Source organism: Myotis brandtii, unplaced genomic scaffold, assembly GCF_000412655.1.
Source record: "Myotis brandtii unplaced genomic scaffold, ASM41265v1 scaffold456, whole genome shotgun sequence".
Taxonomy (NCBI): Eukaryota; Metazoa; Chordata; class Mammalia; order Chiroptera; family Vespertilionidae; genus Myotis; species Myotis brandtii.
Window position 1 is genome coordinate 5,592,167 of NW_005367431.1, and position 20,347 is coordinate 5,612,513.

The following is a 20,347-nucleotide window of genomic DNA, read 5'->3' on the forward strand; positions in this document are numbered from 1 at the left end:
GACCCTTTCACAGGGGTCGCCTAAGACCATCCTGCATATCAGATATTTACATGACGATTCATAACAGTAGCAACATTACAGTTATGAAGTAGCAACGAAAATATTTTATGGTTGGGTCACAACATGAGGGACTGTAGTTAAAGGGCCAGAAGGTTGAGAACCACTGCCCTAGAGGCATCTGGTCAGACCTGTGCCAGTCAGCAGGCACAGAACCCTCGCCATTGCTGGATGCAGGCAGGGCCCCAATTCTCTGCTACTGGAATCATGCTTTGCCCGTTTTCAAGGCCTTCATCTTCCCAGAGTCGCTTCCTGCCTGCCATGTCCAACGAGGAGGAAGGAGAGCTATTTGCATTTTACAGGCCAAGCAGCCAAGGATAACTAGGGCTGGGTGTCTATCTTGTGTTCAGCATTTTACAGCCTAAACCAGATTTGAACCCTGTGAAGTAGATGGCACTAGTAGCTCCCTGTCACAGGAGGAAATTGAGGCTCCTGTCCAAGGCCATCCTAACCCTCGCCATTGCTGGATGCAGGCAGGGCCCCAGTTCTCTGCTACTGGAATCATGCTTTGCCCATTTTCAAGGCCTTCATCTTCCCAGAGTCCCTTCCTGCCTGCCATGTCCAACGAGGAGGAAGGAGAGCTATTTGCATTTTACAGGCCAAGCAGCCAAGGATAACTAGGGCTGGGTGTCTATCTTGTGTTCAGCATTTTACAGCCTAAACCAGATTTGAACCCTGTGAAGTAGATGGCACTAGTAGCTCCCTGTCACAGGAGGAAATTGAGGCTCCTGTCCAAGGCCATCCGGGGATGTGTGTGACCCACGGGCAGGTGATCCTCCGCCTTCTCGGAAGACTGCTTTCCCCAGGAAGGGGCCTAGTGGCTGGCCGGTCTCCTCTGGCCAGCTGCGTACAGGCACCCAGGCGGAGTTTCGGTAACAGCTGTGGTTTTGAACTGCTTCCCTCCCAGAGGAGCCTGAGTGCATCTGTTTGTACCTCCCTCCCAGAGGGGCTCCGTAATCACAGCCAGAAGGGCTCTCTTTCACTGAAAGCCTGCTGTGTGCCAGGCACTGCTCGTCACATTCGTTATCTTGGTCAAGATGCCTGGGATGAGGCCTCTTACCGATGAGGAAACTGAGCGGAGACGCGAAGTCGCCTGTCCAAGTGACAAGCCAGGAGGTGGGAGAGCCTCCTTGCATCCGACCACCCTAAAGGCTGACCAGGCCCAGCACCCCCTCTCCTGTCAGTCCTCAGATGCCTAGTGCCCACAGCCCTGTGGGCAGGCCTTGGCCCCCTGCTTACTCATTTCACCAGGGTGTGACCTGGAGCAGCTCCAAACCCAACCCTGGGTGTGGCCGCTTGCTTTGTGGCCAGGCTGCAAAGTGCAGGGTGAGCAGGATTTGTCAGTGAGCTGCTGTTTAAAGGGAACCTCAGGCACTGCCCAGAGGTGGCAACCACGTTCAATGGCAGGATGAAGGCCAGAGCCCAGGACTCTGCGCTCACTGTCTAGTGCGTTTGTCTGTTGCGTCCCTACTCCAGCCAAGCACACTGCATCATCGCCTTTCAGCCCCGAGGGAACCTGGGAAGAGGGTGGGGTTCTGCACTGTTCTCCTTTCCCTTTAATTTCTCGATATTTTCCAAATTTCCTCTGAGAACCATGAAAGAAAAGGAACATTTTAACGAACAACCCTACAAGACGGGTCGGAGGAGGAAATAAATGTCGGCTCAGAGAGTCCCAAGCTGGGATCTGGAAGTGAGGCTCTCAAGCAAGGCCTTACACTTGCTCCTACCCCCAGCGGCTAACTTAGGGCTTGGGGCTGAGGAGAGGCCTGGCTCTCCTCCCTGTGTGACCTTGGGCAGGTCGCTTCGCCTCTGCTCCTCCTCGCCTTGCTGGTTGTGTCTAGCGGGCTCTGGCCTGAGAAAGGAGCCTGGTCCTCTGCCTTGGGATTGGCTGGGTGGCCTCTAACCTTAACTAGGCCTTTAAGAAACAGCCCAAAGGGCTGCCCACGAGGGTCCAGGTTGGAGCCAAGCTGGCCGCTGGGCGTGGTTCCAGACTTTTGCTCTTGGCATGTCCCTGTCTTTTCAGCTTACCTCTGAACTTTCCCCCTCTGCTGCTCCTGGCGCTGTAGTGATAGCACCTCCCCTGCGTGAGCAAAGCGCTTTGCTGCGCTGTCTCACAGAATCCTGAGCAGAGGTTGAGCAGCTTAGCTCCATTTTACAGGTGGGACTCAAGAAGTCAACTGACTTGGCCAGCTAAGAAGCAGGGTGGGAGGGCTAGATGGGGACCCAGGTGCATCTGACTCCAAGGCTTGTGCTCAGCCTCTCCTTGGTCCTCATCCTTCTGGGCTTGTCCTCTGCCACGTGTGTTCTGCAGGCTCAGGCCCACCCATGGCTGACCTTGCCCTGGACAATGCATAACGGTGACATGTCCTCGGGTGAGGGACACTTTGCTGCTTAGGGACTCTGAGAGTACAGGATAAGGGTGAGAGAAGGGAGAGGACTTGTGTGTGTGTGTGTGTGTGTGTGTGTGTGTAGAAGTGATAGGCAGGCCTTGGCCCAAATTCCAGCAGATTCTGAGGGAATGTGTGTGGGATGGAGCGGAGGCAGCCTGGTGCATGGCTTTGGAATCAGACAGACCTGGGTTCAAGCTCTGGCTCTGCCCTTTGGCTGTGTGACCTTGGGCACATGGCTTAACCTCTCTGAGTCTCCACTTCTCTTCCAAGAGAGATTGCCAATACTGATGTTGCAGGACTGATGAGCACGTGATAGGCCAGCAAGGTACTCTGTTCAAGGTCCTCCCTCCTTCCCACCTGCAGGTAGTGGGGTTCTTCCTGGTATGTTCTGGGACTCAGCAGGGCTGGCCCCTGTCCGGTAGGGGAGGTGGTCGGGGTGGGGGAGATTCTGGCTTGCCCTACCTCTGCCTCAGGGAGAACTCAGCCTGGCTTCCCTTCTCCCTGCCCTTGGCCTTCCTTTTGAGGAATGGATGAAGGATTCTGGGATCAATAACTTTTATCTGGATTGACAAAAGCCCTTGGAGCTCACCAAGTCTCAGTTACTTCAGCCGTAAGATGAGGATTAGTGGTGTTGGGAAGATTGAGTGAGGTGAGGAATGCGGGGGCACTAGAGGCAAGATGGGGCCAGAGAAGGTCACCTTCCCTAGAATCTAGGATGTCACTAGCTGGGAGGTAAGAAAAGGAATATTCCAGAGAGACTTAAAGGGGAATGACTAGGATGTCACTAGCTGGGAGGTTAGAAAAGGAATATTCCAGAGAGACTTAAAGGGGAATGAGCAGGGAGGCATTTGGATTATGTCCAGGTCTAGGTAGGTGTGGAGGAGAGAAACCGAGGAGCAATGCTCCTCAAACCAATCCAAGAAGACTTCCTGGAGCAGGCGGGGGAGGGGGGGAACCCTGAGGGGAGCTTAGAGCTAGAACTGTCATCGCCTCCCACACCTGTCAGCCCAGCTGTGCTCAGCAGCGGTTAGAAGTCTCCACCCTGCCGAGCATGACCCCACCACCAAAGGTTAAAATAGGCCTCTCTGCTCCAACCAGGGTAAGGGTGACTGGGGGCGGGGAGAGGGAGAAAACGGGCTCAGCGACCCCCAGAAGTGTGTGTGGAGAGGCTGAGATTGGGTTTGGGAGAAGGCACTGCATTTCCCGAACATCCACTGTGCGCAGAGCCACAGGCTGAGCACGCTTTCTGCCCCATTTTACGAAGGAGGAAACAGGTCCCAGGTGTGGAGCATTTCTCCACGCCACACAGCTCCCCTGTGAAGGAGCTGGGAGATGCAAGCCCAGGTCTCTGACCCCCGTGTCCCAGTGCCCCAGTGCCCTAGCCCTGCCCCTGCCCAACCCTAACCAGGAGAGAGGCCCCTTCCGGGCCAGTTCAGCTTCTGGGCCTAATGGGGCCGGGTGGCAATGGGGTGTAGAGGAGCAGATGGGTCTGTGGTTTGATTTCCCCAGCAGGTGTTTCCCAAGCTTGGCAGGAACAGGGAGGGGGAGCAGGGGACCTCAGCTGCTTGCCCTTAAGACACAGGGGAAGGATTCATTGGCTGCCCCTCTCCACAAAGAAAGAATGGCAAATGGAGTCTATTCAGGAGGCCCTGGGCCCTTGAGCTGGAACCCAAACATGGGGTGGGGGATGTTTGCACTGCTTCCCAATGCGGGCACCTCCCTGGGGTGTGGCACTGATCCAGGAAGTCCCCTGGGCCTGGGTGGATGCCCAGCCCCACCCTGATAAGGGCCAGCTGTGGGGCTGTGATGGGCACCCACTGTGGCTGCACCAGCTGCTTCTGCAGAGGGGGGGTGCTCTCCCCAGTCTGATGTGGTTTAGGCCCCACCCACTCCTTCCTGCATCATCCTCTGTGCGTGGGGGAAGGGGCAGATGTGGAAGTGACCTTGTGGCCTGTTATTAAGGAACTCTGAGCCCTTGGCCAGACTGGCTTTGGTAGGGTCTCACGTGCCTTGGGCCTCGGAGGATGGGAGTGTTGTGTGCCTCTCAGAAAATAGGACGTCCTTCCCTTGAAAGGTCACTTTTAAGGTCATTGATATTTCCTTACCAAGTACAGTGATGTTTCAGCAGGATTGGTGGTAAACTGAGGCAGGAAGTGGCTGCTGGTGGCCTCAGTGCTTTGGCCCCCAGGTTGGGAAAAGACTGAGGAGGAATGATTCTCAAACTCTGCCTCTCCCTCCCATCTCTCTCCAAGGCCAAAAGGAAGCTGGACCTGGAGGGCATCGGGAGGCCTGCGGTCCTGGAATTCCAGACTCCCAAGGGGAAGCTCATTAGAGTGGATGGCCTCCCCAGCCCTAAAAGTAAGTTGTGCTGATGGGGCATCTGGGGGCAGGCTCAGGAGACAGGGGTGGGGTGGGCAGGGGCAGGGGCAGAGGGCAGCAGCCCTGCCCAAATCATCAGGAGGAATATTTGTAGCACACTTCCTGGTGCAGACAACGGTTTCCTGTGTGTTCTCTCACTGGGTCCTGCCAGGTAGGTAGGATCCCCCCTCTTTTACTGATCAAACAACTTGAGACTCAGAGCTGGAGTGTCTTGCCCAAGGTCACACTGCTGGTACGTGGAGTCCGGACGCCCACCTCGTCTTGTCCTGCTTCTCTCACACTGTACACTGCTCTTGGTTCTAAACATGGCGACCAGCGATTTGTTTGGGAACTTACCGTTTTTGTTTTTATTTCATTCAATCTGACTTTTTCTAAAAGAGAGAATCCAGCTCAGGGAGGAGCAGGGTCTTCGTCCCACCTGCAGACAGAGCGCTAACTAAGGGGGGCAAAGGGGAGTGAAGCTCGGATTAACCCCACCCCGGCCACCTCAGGCAGAGATCCAGAGGAGAGGTTTCCCGCCTCGATATCTGCAGTCAGCGTTCTGTTAGCGTGGGAGTTTCCGCACCAGGATTAACCCCACCCCGGCCACCTCAGGCGGAGATCCAGAGGAGGTTTCCCGCCTCGATATTTGCAGTCAGCGTTCTGTTAGCGTGGGAGTTTCCGCACCTGTGGTAGAGAGAACACTAATTTGGGGGACAGAAACCTCATGAAGAAGGCATGTGACTGGGTGGGAAGCATGAGGTCAGGAATTTGGGGGTCCTGGCAGGGCTGTGCCCTGACCTGACCGGTGACTCCTGTTCTGTGAAACCTTACGGTTGGCTCATCTGTAAAAGGAGGTACAGCTAGAGCAGGAATAGTAAGAAGGTTTCCTTCCCAATTGATTGGTAGTCGTGCCCAGAGCTCTTTCTCAAAGGATCCTACGTGCATCGGTTGAAAAAGCAGCCTGTGTGCCAAACACTTGTCATCTATATGTTAAGGGATTCTAAAGTCTCCTTCTAGAGCAGCGGTTCTCAACCTGTGGGTCGAGACCCCTTTGGGGATCGAACGACCCTTTCACAGGGGTCGCCTAAGACCATCGGAAAACACATATTGTTTTTGTGATTAATCACTAGCTTTAATTATGTTCAGTTTGTAACAATGAAAATACATCCTGCATATCAGATATTTACATGACGATTCATAATAGTAGCAAAATTACAGTTATGAAGTAGCAACGAAAATAATTTTATGGTTGGGGGTCACCACAACATGAGGAACTGTATTAAAGGGTTGCGGCATTAGGAAGGTTGAGAACCACTGTTCTAGAGGAATCTGAGACTCTCTAAAACTCCGTTTCCTGAACTAGTTTGGACATCCACTTGCTATATGACTTGCAAGTCACTTTATTGCAAAAGTTCTCTTGTGGTTTAAGATGTTGCAGCTGAGATGTGGTGTCTTGTGACATCAGCTTCATTAAGAAAGGGACCTTTTCATGAACCTGCCCCATTCGATATTGTAGGACTGATTCCTCTCAGATAACCACTGGGCTGCACATAGAAAGAAAAGGCAAGCCTCTAAGAATGTTCTCAAGTCTGAGCTGGTCATTCCCTCCCTACCCTAATTCCAAATTCATGACATAACTGGCAGGATAGAGTAATGGTTAAGAAGGAAGACTTGGAGCCAGGCTGCCTGGATTTATATCCCAGCTTTGCCACTTTCTAGCCGAGTGAGCTGAGCAAGTGACTTAACCTGTCTGTGCCTCAGTATTCTCATCTATAAAATGGGGATGGTTATACACCAAATTTATAGGGTGTTGTAAGGATTAAATTTGTTGTCTGTGGAAATTGCTTTGAACAGTGATCTACACACAGTAAACATTTGGTGGTGGTGGTGGTGATATAGCTGCCTAAGCTGTGGTGGAAAGGTCCTCTGAACCAGGTATTAGGACACTTGGTTTCTAGCCTTGACACTGCCCTTAACTGTGAGACCTTGAGCAAATCACTTTCCCTCCGGAGGTATCAGGCTTCCAGTTTGGACAATGGTAGTGAATGACCCCCTGCCTCACAGTGGAAAGTGGGTGCTCATGTGAAGGGTGGTACTGAATGGGTCCGGTCACTGGAGGAGGCGCCCCAGGCAGGCCCTCTCTGAGCAATGACTGGGCCCCTTTCCTCCTTAGCACCCAAGTCCCCCGGGGAGAAGACTCGGTACGACACATCGCTGGGGCTGCTCACCAAGAAGTTCATTTACCTCCTGAGTGAGTCCAAGGATGGGGTCCTGGACTTGAACTGGGCTGCTGAGGTGCTGGATGTGCAGAAGCGGCGCATCTATGACATCACCAACGTGCTGGAGGGCATCCAGCTGATCCGCAAGAAGGCCAAGAACAACATCCAGTGGGTGTGAGTGCCTGGGCTGGGGCTGGTGGCACCAATGACTGCACGTGCTGGGGGCAGAGCCAGGAGCAATATCCAGTGGGTGTGAATGTCAGGGGTGGGGCTGAGAGCAGCATCCAATGGGCACAAGCGGCAGGGGTGGACCAAGAGCAATATCCAATAGGCTTATACGTTGGGGGCGGAGCCAGTGTATCTAAGAGCAGAGTGGAAGAACAGGTGTATATGCTGGAGCAATATTAGGAGTGCGGCAGGCATAGGGTGGAGAATGCTTTCTAGGATGTGTAAAGGCCTCGGAGGACTGCATTCTCTTGAGTCAGGGATCCCAAGATTTCCCTCTTCTCGTTTAGGAAAGTCCCCAGGGACCTGAGAGTTAATAACCCAGACTCCTTCCAGCTCAGAGAGATGAGAACTCCAGGCTCCTCTCCTCACTGCTACAAGGTCTTGAAGAGCAGACCTGCAGCCCCTGGCATGAACCCTAAGAGAACCCAGGCAGGGGGGTCAGGACTGAGGTCATTCTAGCTCCCTGCCATATGGGGGAGGCTGGGGCAAGGGTGGACAGAGTTGAAAGCCCTCCACAAGTGAGGTAATGCCCTGACTTGTTACTTTTCCCTAGCCCAACCCTCAAACCTCAAGGTTCAGTTCCTAGCAGCTCCCTGGGAGCTAGACAGCACTGCTGATTTGCACAACCCAGGAGCACCCTTGTAGACCATGAGAATGGCCTTATCCTGGGGATCTACACCATCTGCACATCTGCAGCTCTGCGCAGCAGTACTCAGATTGGGGTCCCTGGTTGTGCACTAACACTGACACTGGGGGGCTGCTCTGTTCCCAGGGGCAAGGGAGCACTTGAAGACCCCACCCGGCCTGGGAAGCAGCAGCAGCTGGGACAGGAGCTGAAGGAGCTGATGAGTATGGAGCAGGCCTTGGACCAGCTCATCCAGAGCTGCTCTCTGAACTTCAAGCACCTGACCGAGGACAAGGCCAACAAGAAATATCCTCTTTGGTTGGGAGAAGGTTGTCAGGGAGCTGGGCCTGTTGCATGCTCTCATATCTATCCAGAGTTGATACAATACCTCCCCTGGGGTCTGGCATATCTGCTTTTTCCTTTCTGGGTGGCTTTTCTTCTTGACTCTGTTGAAGTTATTTTCTCATAGTACAAGTAAGACAAGTACATTTCTTTAAATCTGCAAAATGGAGGAAAGAAATAACAGCCACCATAACATTTGTTCTTTAAGCATACACAGATTGTGTATTATTTAAATACTAGAGGCCCGGTGCATGAAATTCATGCACTTGGGGGCGGTGTCCCTCAGGCTGGCCTGCACCCTTTCTCAGTCCGGGAGCCCTTGGGCGATGGAGAGCGGGCCTAAGCCATCAGTCGGACATCCTTAGCACTGCCACGGAGGTGGGAGAGGCTCCCGCCACTGCCGTAGCACTCGCCAGCCATGAGCCCGGCTTCTGGCTGAGCGGCGCTCCCCCTGTGGGAGCACTGACCACCAGGGAGCAGCTCCTGCGTTGAGCATCTGCCCCTGATGGTCAGTGCACGTCATAGCAACTGGTAGTTCCGACTGTCGGGAGATTTGCATATTAGCCTTTTATTATATAGGATAGTGTGTGACTGCTGTGCATAACACTTTATATCCTGCTTTTCTCCCCTTAGTATACTACCATAGACAGTTTTTATGAGTTACAAATCCTTCCTATGTGGTAGATACACATGAAATTGTTGATATTGAACCATTTTTTATCTACAAAAACAGCAATCTCATGTGGTTTAACCTCATATTTAAAATAGTTTGTTTGAGAATATCCTACTCAGATTACACTCTGGTTTGTTGATAAGGCCTAAAATCGACATTTAGATCTATTCTAGATTTCTGCTCCTATGAAGCAACAAAATGATGAATGCCTTTGTATATAGAACATTGTCCTATTTTTTTTAAACTTATTTCCCTAGGTCAGATTCCTAGATTTGAAATGATGAGGTCACAGAGTATGGACTTTGCCATCTAATTGGTTTTTGGATATGGCTTTGTATTTTTGGACAGATGCTAGGCATTGTGAAAATTTTAAATAAATAAGAACATCTTCCTTACTGAAAATCGGCAAGTGCAATAAAGACAGGATTATAAAAGGGAAAAAAAGACATATCTTCCTGCGTTCTCTAGTTTGAGAGATGAAGCCTGTTATGTAAAACCTGATAAAAGGCAGCATTTAAAAAAAATGATTTATATCCTCGTTTGCTTTCTAAAGGGATCCAAGGTAACTTATGATATTAAAAGAACAGGTTACAGTTTGGGGTTATTTCTGGGATTATAAAAGGAGTGAGAAAAAAATGTTCAGAGGCTTAGGAGAAGTGGATTGGATCCCTGCCTGGCGGGCTGGGGTGTGAATTTTGACTTCCTTGACTCTCCTGCCCCCTACACTGGCCTATGTGACTTACCAGGACATCCGTGCTATCGGCACCTTTAAGGAGCAGACAGTGATCGCTGTCAAGGCCCCTCCACAGACAAGACTGGAAGTGCCCGACAGGAATGAGGTGAGAGGGGAAGTATTTGGTGGCGAGCAGGGTTAGGAGGGTGCCGGGAAGCTCTGCAGTCTCTGTCCCAGGCACTGCTCAGCCCCAAGCTACCCCAGTCCATGCCGGTACCCACGGCAGGATTGGTGGTCTCTGAACTGGGACAGTAATGACAGAAGCTGGAAAGGGCAACAGATTCTGGCCTGAGAAAAACCTCTGTTTCTGGTTTCTCTCTGCTTTAAAAGACCCTGGATTAAAGACCAAAATCATTATTTTTTTAAGAATTGTTTTTAGAGGGAAAGGAAGGGAAAGGAAGAGAGAGAGAAACATCAATGAGAGAGAGAGAAACAATGATCTGCTGCCTCCTGCATGCCCCCATGTGCCCTGACCGAAATCGAACCAGTGACCTCTCAGTGCACCGATGATGCTCAACCAACTGAGCCAGGGGCAGGACCAAAATTCTTGACACTCCCCAGGAGGCCCTCTCTGCTCTGACTCTGCCAACCTCCTCTCGCATGCTGCTCCTCTTCGCTGTCTTTGCTTCAGCCACCCACCTGCCTGCAGTTTCCCCACCACGCTAAGCTCGTCCCCAGTGCAGGACCTTCACACATGCTGTTCCCTCCCGCTGAGATCCTCTTCCCTCTCTCTGCCTGGTTTACTGCTATTGATCCTACACGTCTCAACTGGAGCATCACTTCCACCAGGAAGCCTTCCTTGATCACCCCCAGACTTCATAACCAATATCTTGGTGTTTACATGACTGTGTTCTGCTTCGTCCATTAGAGTGTAAACTCCCCAAAAGTACGTTCCTCTCATGTGGGTTATTTCTGAGCTATATAAGGAGTGAGAAACGTCCAACTCAGAGCCTGGTAAAGGCTCAAGAAGTAATTTGTTTAATGGAAGAACTTTAAGATAAATAAGGCCCTGCCCACCGTCTCAGCGGAGCTCAGAACCTAGAGGGGACAAGACCCAAGCAAGCAGGGATGCTGTGATTTATAGATGGAAGATGTGCTTTGCGGGCCGGGAGAAAGGAGAGTTGGAGGATGCACCCATCGGTGGTGACAGTTAAACTGGGTCCTAAAGAATGAATAGGATTTTTTTTTAAACATTAATATTTCAAGAAAAACTATTTTAAATATGTTACATGCCATAAACATTAATTAATATTTCAACAAAAAAATATTTTGAAAGGATTTTGTTTTTAAACTGTCCTATTTACTTACTTACATGTAGTTGTACACAATATTGTGTTAGTTTCAGGTGTACAATATAATGCCTCGACAGTGGTATACCTTACAAGGTGATCACCACACTAGGTTTAGTAATCACCTGTCAAACTTATCTCAGTGTTATCGAGCAGGATGTTTGCTGGGTGGAGTAGGGGAAGGAGGGTACTGCAGGAATGGCGGGTGTGTAGTCAGCTGTGGCTTAGGCTGCCGGTATGTGGTGGGAAAGCCAAGTATCAGGACTCATGGTTACGGGGAACAGAAAGACAAGTCCAACTGGCTTCCGTGCGAGAGGAGAGGGGAGGTCAGTGACAGATCCAGGGGGAGTGTGGATTGCAGGCAAGGCTGGACCCAGGGGCTCACATTATGACTCCAAGTTCACCTCGTGCTCCTCCTCTCACTGTGCCATTCTCTGTGCCGACTCAGTTCCCAGGTGGGCTCTCCCCTTGCAACAGAGATCGTGTTCATGATACCAGCTCAGCAAGCCCAGTGCGAAGGGAGCTTCCATTTCCGGGTCCTGGGCCTGATGCTGGGTGGACTGGCCTGAGTCACGTGCCATCCTGCACAGTCACCGTCACTTTGCCTTTCTCATCCTGCATCCCAGGCTCGCCCATTGGAGCTGGGGCAGGGTGCTGCCTCCCGCTCCCTACATGACGAGAGGGGAGGGAGAGTGATTTCCCAAAGGAAAATCCAGGCTTTCTCCCTAAAAGGAGAGGCCTGGAGGCCAGGCAGGCAGAAGCAGCAGATGTTGACCACAGGCCTCAGGGCCCAGCTCAGGAGTTGAGCTTGCTCACATGTGTCCATCCATATATATGCTGACCCATGAGTAAGTGTGCAGCTTCCCAGAGCCATGACCTGGCTTCTCTTCCTCTTCCAGGAAAACCTGCAGATATATCTGAAGAGCACGCAGGGGCCCATCGAAGTCTACTTGTGCCCGGAGGAGATGCAGGAACCAGACAGCCCTGCCAAAGAGCCTGTCCCCTCCACGTCCACCCTCAGCCCCACTCCTGACTCTGCCCAGCCCTGCAGCAGCACCAACCCTGGGATCCTGGAACCCACGGCATCCCCAGGTAGGGCCCTCTGTCCAGAGGAACAGAAGGTGGGGAGTGCAGCTGGCCTCCGTTTCCTCTTCCACATCAACATTTGTTGGGTATCGACCTGCCACCCAGCGGCCGGGGTATAGTCCTCCCGCACGTGTGTGCATGCACTCTACACTCTAAAGCACGTGTGCTTTCCCTGTCTCATTGGCAGGCTGAGCCTGCTTCAGGGCAGAGGGGCTTGGATTTGAATCCCAGCTCCTCCACTTACCAGCTATGTGACCTTGGACAAGTTATTTGACCCCTCTTTGCCTCAATCTCCTCATCTGTAAGTTGGGCTTAGTAATTAATAGTATCTACTTCATAGGTCGTCGTGAAAATTAAACGAGTTAATATATCTAAAGCACTTAGAGCTGTGCCTAGCAATAAAAGCTGGCTGTTATTATCATTGTTACTGCCACTGCCACTAGTACTGCTGCTTCTGTGACAGCTACTAACAGCAAAGCCCCGGCACTCAATGAGCCCACAGTAAATGGAAACTATAGGTTTTATGAGGAAGGCTCAACACGTTCTTGGGTGAGAATAACTAAGGTTTATTGAACCACGACTGTACCAGATACACCCATTCTTACATTATCCTCGCAGCAATTCTTGAGGTAGGTTTTATTATTCCCAGTTTAGAGATAATAAGCTGAGGCAGAGAGGAGTTGTGACTTGCCCCGGGTCTCCCAGCTGGGAGACAACAGAGCTGTGTCTTTGAACCTTAGCCTCCACATTCCTAGCCCAGTGCTGTCTCCACACGGCACAGAACAAATCAGAGCAGGGGATCCTGGCTCAGCCCTGGCTGGGATGTGGACGGAACAGCGAACAGCTGGCTACACTTGGCAGGAAGTAGTAGGAGGCAGCTGCCAGGGAGTAAAGAGGTAGGAGAGGCCCCTGCGGGCCAGGGAGGGTGGGAGTCCGGAAGGAGTAGAAATGGGAACCTGTGAAGGCCCTGCCATTAGAAGGGTTTTTCCCTTTACTGGGATCAGGCATCGGGTCAGACTGGCAGGATTCTTCGAGGCCTTGTAGGCCAATGTTCCACTTTCTGTGTTCTTAGCAGCAAAATTTCCTTAAGTAGAACCCTGGTGTTTAAACAAATGCAGAGCGAGAACCAGTCTGATAGAAGAGGTGTGTTTGGGACGATCTACAGAACATAGATTGGATTCCGTTTCTTTATTTAACTCAAGGATTGACAAACTATTGCCTGCAGGTCAAATGTAGCCTGTTTTTACATGGTTTGTGAGCTAAGAATGGTTTTCCTATTGTTAGAGAGTTGTAGGGGGAAAAGAAAGTAACTGTGACAGAGACCGTAAGTGTCCTGCAAAGCCTAACATACTACCAGCCCTTTCAGAAGCTTGCTGACCCCTGATCTAACGCAACCCTTCATTTTACATACAAGTAAAACTGAAGCCCAGAGAGGGCCAGTGACTTCCCTAAGGTCACACAGCACGTTGGTGGTAGAACTTGGGCAATAGCCCAGACTCCCAGCTCTACTCTAGTGATCTCTCCTGAGTCCTGGCCTGGCCCGGGGACCAGGGCTTCTCCCTGCACCAGCCATCTGTCCCTCCGGGCACCTCCCAGTGCCTATCTCCAACTCCAGACCTGTGCCCCACCCTGTGCTCCCTCCTGCCTCGTCTGCCTTCTCACTCCACTGTCAACAAGTGCACAGCTGTCCAAAGTTAAAACTACTTTCACTTCAGTTGTCCTCTGAGACCTTGGGCAGAGGTGGGGGACCCTCCGACATAAGCAAGGGCAAGGTTTTCAGCTCAGTTGTACAGATTACCAGCCTGAGGCCCGAAAGGAGCAGTGGGTGGTGGGGCCCGCCCAGAAGCCAGCTCTGGGCCAGGGCCAGGGCCGTGGCTGTCCCTCTCCACATTGGCCCCGTGGCATCTCAGTGTTATCCCTGCTGAAGGAGCAGGAGGAACTTTCTGGGCGGTGTACACCTGTGGAGTGTGTGTGCGAGGAGAGGGGATAGTGCGGAGAAGGAGGGCAGGTGCTGGAGCTGGTGCTGGGAAAGGGAGGGTGTCCCTGGGCCACGAGGCGTGGGGCAGGGTGGGAGAGAAGAGAAGCGTACACAGTCATCCGGAGAACCGGAGGGCTGTTCTTGCGCTCTGAGGTCTGACCAGAGGCTTCTGGGCCCGAGGGCCAGTCATAACCCTTGTCTATTTGTCTCCAGCGCCATCGCTGACTTCCCAGCAGGTCCTGCTGCCGCCACCGTCCCTTGTCCCTCTGGAGGCCACGGACAGCATGCTGGAGCTGCCGCAGCCCCTTCTGCAGCAGACCGAGGACCAGTTCCTGACCGACAGCTCCCCTCTCATCAGCTTCTCTCCGCCCTTGGACCAAGATGACTACCTATGGGGCCTGGATGGGGGTGAGGGCATCAGCGACCTCTTCGACTCCTATGACTTTGGGGACCTGCTGATTAACTGAGTGACCCTGCCTGCCCCCAGCTGCTCCGCCACTGTCTCTACCTCCTCACAGGCAGACTGACAGGCCCTCTGCCTGCACGGGGACCTTGGACACAGATGCTACCCTTAGGGCACGGGGGTCTCCTCTCCTTCCTGCCCCCGCGTCCTGCCCGCTGAAGCTGCCGGGGGGTTTGTGGAGGGTACGGGTGAGGATCGTATCGGGGTTGGGGTCCTGTTCTTCTTAGTGGAAGCTGGGCCTGGGAAGGCCCGTTCAGTCTTCTGACCTCTGACCTCTAATGTGAAGGGGCCACAGATGAGGTGACCAGGTCCAGGGAAAGACCCTGCCACTGCCTTCTGAGGGGTAATTCGGACCCTCAGTGTATCGCAGAGCACTTACTGCCTTTGTATTTATTTCAGGTTGAGTTTTGTTTGTGTGTCTTCCCTGGGTTTTAGCAGGGACATCTTTCTGGTTCCAGTAAGACCTCAGACAGGCCAGCACTGTCTGCTGTGCCCGGGCACCTGGGCTCCCAGGGACGCAGGCCAGCTCCCTGGCCGCCCCGCCGCATGGGGGTGGGGCCCCTGAGCACCTGTCCAGACTTCTGGACATCACTGCACTTCAGTTCCTAATTTTAGATGGTTCCAGGGAGCCGTCCCAGCACAGGTGGCACTGGAGCTCCCGAGGAAACCGGAATAGCCAGTTCAGGAGCCTCCCTCCCTGTGGATTCCCTATTTCCCTGCCTTAGAATGTAAAAGTGATCCTCGAGGGAGACAGCAGGGTGCTCCTGAGGAAGAGGGACAGGATGTGGGGGCAGCGCAGTGGCTGCTGCAGGCCCCTCCTCCGTTGGGCCTCTCGCTGGGACTGTGTTACACGGAGGACCGGGAGGCAGAGGCCGCATGTGGAGGAGAAGGGTGAGATGAAGACAGGGAACCGCCAGCACACACCCCTCTAGCTGCAGGTGTCCCTCTCCCTTCCCTGGAAGGATTTTGTTTTTTTGTTGTTGTTTTTTCTTTGTTTGTTGAAGGGGTGATTCTTTAAGGATCCCCCTTCCCCCAGCTCTCACACAGACCCCCAGGGACAGAGGTGACCAGGGCTGGATGGCATGGTGGCTCCTTTTGTCACAGGAATGCAGAAGGGGTGGTAGAGGGCGGGGGGGGGTCTTCATTGCAACCAGACTTAGCAGCTAATGGGGAGATGGGCTTGTGTTACCTCTTTAGACCTGGGGTTCTGAGGTCTTTATCCCTTACCCTGTCGCCCCACCCCACCTGGGCTGAACCAAGGCTGTGCCTTCTGGAGGGAGGCAGCAGGGGCAGTGGTCTGAGGCCTATACCCCCCACCCTCAGGGAGCTAGGTTTACTTAGGGTCTCAGATGGGTAGCACTTTTTTTTCTTTTAAGTTTGTAGCATTAAGTTGGTTTAAAATATGAATTTGGCTTCCAGGGATGGCTCCTGACCTGGCCGACGGGCATCTGAAGTTTGGGAGGTGGGCTTCTCAGGGGCTGGGGTCCCAGGTGAGCTGATGCCCAGCTGGGGACAGTTGTGCCTTGTCATTTGCAGGTCAAAGGTGCCCAGTTCTAGAATATTGTAGGATTTACAGAAATGCTTTTGGCCTCCCTGCCTCCACAGGTCCACAGGGCTCTCATCAGAGCCTGTTTTGAAGCCCAGCGTGGCAGGGCCACCTTGGCCCTCGCGGGAGAAGGGCGCGCTGCACGGGATCTGGTTTGGGGCATGTGGGGCTGGCGGTGGCGTTGCTGTTCTGAGTTCTTTGCTGGGCTGCTGTTCAGCCACTCACCATCTCTGAGGGCAGGGATGTTGGGCTTCCCTGCCTTGGGCTCTATCTAGAGGTTTCTCCTGGAATTAAACCAGAGAAAAGGAAGGAGAGGCCTGGAGGACCCACCGGGAATGAGTTTAAGGGTGAGGTCTGGCCAGAACTCAGGCTCATTCTCCAGATGCCCAGCCATAGGGTTGGACAGAGGGGCTGCCCCTTGGGTGCATGGCCTGTATTCTGAGCAGCTGCCCTGCCCTCTCCTATATTGTCCCCTGCCTGGCCCAGCGGCTGGCCCACCAAGGCCAAGCTTCAGGCTCTGGGTAGGATACAAGTTTGAGCCTCTTTCTTACTAAAGACACTTGGAAACCTCCCAAGTTCACTCAAGTGCTTTCAGGACACATTTTGAGGAGTATTTCCTTAAGATGCCAGGTAAACTTTAAAACAAGGCCAGAAGAAAAACCAGGTTATTTCTTTTCTTTTTTAAAAATATATTTTATTGATTTTTTTACAGAGAGGAAGGGAGAGGGATAGAGAGCTAGAAACATCGATCAGCCGCCTCCTGCACACTCCCCACTGGGGATGTGCCCGCAACCAAGGTACGTGCCCTTGATCGGAATCGAACCTGGGACCCTTGAATCCACAGGCCGATGCTCTATCCACTGAGCCAAACCGGTCAGGGCAAAAACCAGGTTATTTCTAAGGTACGTTATTTCTGCCGGGAAGTTCCCCAGCCCCTAAGTCACCTGTGTCCCCGGGGCATCAAGGGCTCAGGGCTCCAGGGAACCCCGTCGTATTAGATTGTTGAGTAGAGTCAGAGACTCTAAGAGATTTCTTCAAACAGGGACATGCTCCGTGCCCCTTCTCGTTGGAAGTGTTAGCTAGACCAAAGTGGTTTCCCTTCCCCACTGCAATGCTGTCTGCCCCCCGCAGCTGCGGGGAGGAGGGGGGGCTGGTGAAGCTCTAACGCTGGCCCTGGGATGGTTTGGGCTTCATTTCCTCCCCACGTGTTCTCAGCATCAGTTCTGCACAGGGTTTAGAGTTTTTAGTGAGCGTTTGGATGTCCCCCGCGTCCGAGCATCGTGTGGCTTAGTGCATTTGAAGTGAAAGCCTTTTGGGGTTGTTTGCAAGTAGCTTTCTGGTTCTCGTCATTATGTCCCGAGGTCCCCACCTCATTGTGGGACCCTGTTCTCCCAGGGGGGCCCTCAGTCACCAGAAGCCCGGCCAGCCTGGGTGCGGGAAGAAGCCTTGTATGCGCCACATGCATCTCGAGGGTGAGCACACCCGAGGGGCCTGTTCTCGGTGCTGGGACCCTACGGGCCACTTCCCTCCGGCCTGGTTTCGCCCTGGACCCCACTTTGATGAGGACCATGTAAACCTCTGTGAATTGTGATCATCGAGCATTAAACAGCAACTCCGGGCGCCTTGGCTCTGTTGTGCTTTCTGAAGGTCGTTACCCGTGTGGGTCGGGTCCTCCCAAGTCGGGCGTGGGGACTGTTCTGACCAAGTGGCTGATTTCTCTCCAGACACAGCCTCCCGTTCCCACACTGGCTTATTCCCATGCCTGAAACCTCACCGTTAAGACCCTGAAAAGGTGGCAGCACCCGGATCTAAAAAGCGAGCGCCTGCCCTGCTCTGCCTCCACCACCTCTCGCCTGGGCCATTTCAATAGCGTCCTTAGTATCCTCTCTGTTACCCACCCCCTATCGCATCCTCCCTAGCAGTGTTTTTGTTTTTTTTGTTAATCCTCACCCGAGGACATTTGTTCCATTGCTTTTTAGACAGAGTGGAAGGGAAGGGGAGAGAGAGAGAGAGAGAAACATCGATGTGAGAGAGACACACTGATTGGGTGCCTCCTGCACACACCCCAGCTGGGGTCAGGGATTGAGCCTACAGCCGAGGTCTGTGCCCTTGACCAGAATCAAACCCAGGATCCTTCAGTCCACGGGCCAATGCTCAATCCACTGAGCCAAACCCGCTAGGGCTAGCAGTGGTTTTTACTTTATTTTTATTATTATTTTTTTAAACTTAAAAAAAATACATTTCCATTGATTTCAGAGAGGAAGGGAGAGACAGAAACATCAATGATGATAGAGAATCACCAATTGGCTGCCTCCTGCATGCCCCCACTGGGGATCGAGCCCACAACCCACGCATGTGCCCTTGCCTGGAATCCGGGGACCCTTCAGTCCACAGGCTGTCGTTCTATTCACTGAGCCGAACCGGCCAGGGCTAGCAGTGGTTTTTAAAGCGTGGTCCTCAGACCAGCGTTACCTGGGAGCTTATGCGAAATGCATATTCTCAGGCCCCATTCGAGACCCTCTGAAGAAGAAACTCGGGGTAGGACCCAGAACCTCATCTTAATAAGCCCTCCGGTGATTCTGATGCAGCCGAAGTTAGAGGACCACGCCCTCTGGTACCCCAGACAGATCTTTCTAAAACACAGTTCTAGTTACGCCGCTCCCCCACTTAATGGTGGCTCCTCTCTGCCCTGAGGACGAAACCTCCCCCTTTGCTTGGCTTGAGGGTCCATGTACAACCTTACCACTGGCTGACCCTACCTTTCCAGTCTCACTGCCACTCCTTCCCACCACCGGGCCACACCGAGCATCTTATTAGCACCTGAAAACAACCTGTTTTCTCTCTCCTGGGCCTTTACACCTGCTGGCACTCCGCTTGGCGTGTGCTTTTCTCCATTTCAGCTGAACAGGCTCTTGGTTGTTCTTCAAGGTCCAATTGAAGAATCTTTTGTAGTTTTCCTTGACACTCACATGTAAACTTAAATAATTTGTATATGGAAGGTTACTTATGCTAAGCACTGGGAAGATAGAAGGGAATAAGGTTAGTCCTCATCCTCAGGATGCTCACAGTACACAGACAAAAATATAATTACAAAAATATAATTACAAATATAATTACAGTTGCAGTAATAAACATTATAGGAGTTGAGGGGTCATTAGGGAAGGCTTCCTGGAGGAGGTGATGTCCAAACTATGTCTTAACGGATAAACGGAGTAGCCTGGAGTTGGGCATATGGGGGATCAGAATCCTCCCAAGCAGAGCAATCAATAACTTCTGTCCTGTCGTCCAGCAGACAAAGGTGAGTATCATAGAGCACTGCTCGCTGCCCCAACTCTGCCAGTTTGGAGCTCTTGCCCTAGAAAAGCCCACTGAGTCAAAGAGGTTGACACAGATCCTAAGGGCAGTGGGATGGGGGGACAAGGTCTGGGGGTCCTGTTTGACCATAGGGATTGACTAATGAGAAGGGTCTGGAACTTGACACCAAGAAGTCAGTTTACATGGAAGGCATGAAGACGATCCCTTCCAGGTAAGCAAAGCAAGGTCTAATTGGGGACATTAGCATAGACAAGGGAACATTAAAATATGCCATTTATTAAGCCTTTTGGGTGGCGAGGCCCAGCACTGTGCTAAGTCCTTTACACATAATCTCATTTAATGTTCACTTAATGAAGTCAGTGTCGTTGCCACTTTATAGGTGAGGAAACACTATTTTAAATATGTTCCCAGGTAGCCCTCACGCTTTGCTGGTGGGAATGTAAAATGGTATAGCTATTTTGGAAAACAGTTTGGCAGTTCCTCAAAAAGATAAACATAAAACTCTCACAGGACCCAGTAATTCCATTCCTAGGTGTCTACTCAAGAGAAATGAGAACATGTCCATGCAAAGACAGGACTTGCACATGAGTGTTCATAGCAGCATTATTCATAATAGCCCTGAACTGGAAAGAGCTAAGTATCCATCAACTGGAGAACAGAGACAAATGTTAGATCCATGCAATGGAACTGTTCAGCCTTAAAAAGTTACACTATGGATGCTCAAAAACGATATGCTAAGTGAAAGAAGCTAGTCCCCAAAGATAACATCCATTCCATCTGTATGAAGTCCAGAATAGGCAAATCTACATATAGACAAAAAACAATAAATTAGTGGTTGCCTGAGATTAGAGGTAGCAGCGAGATTAACTATAAATGGGCATGAGGGCTCTTCTGCATAGAGATACAAAAATTTTTCAAAAAACAAATAAAAAACACTAGCAAACCAAATCCAGCCACATAAATAAAAAGAATTAGACCCTAGGGCATTTATCCCAGGAATGTAAAGTTGGTTTAAAATCTGAAAACTAGTTAATGCAAAGAA

The 20,347-nt window shown here is 51.9% G+C and overlaps 1 protein-coding gene across 1 annotated transcript in view; it reads left to right on the forward strand.

Annotated features, from left to right (window-relative positions):
* E2F2 (E2F transcription factor 2) overlaps positions 1-15,474 on the forward strand; it is a gene marked incomplete at its 5' end in the record, with an annotated part of 17,061 nt that extends 1,587 nt beyond the window's left edge. Inside the window, 6 exons of the mRNA XM_005875219.2 lie at positions 4,700-4,805; positions 6,982-7,201; positions 8,028-8,186; positions 9,620-9,734; positions 11,817-12,009; positions 14,195-15,474. Of these exons, the coding sequence (XP_005875281.2) occupies positions 4,700-4,805; positions 6,982-7,201; positions 8,028-8,186; positions 9,620-9,734; positions 11,817-12,009; positions 14,195-14,448 (1,047 nt within the window). The remainder of the gene's footprint in view (positions 1-4,699; positions 4,806-6,981; positions 7,202-8,027; positions 8,187-9,619; positions 9,735-11,816; positions 12,010-14,194) is intronic.
* Positions 15,475-20,347: the final 4,873 nt, after the last annotated feature.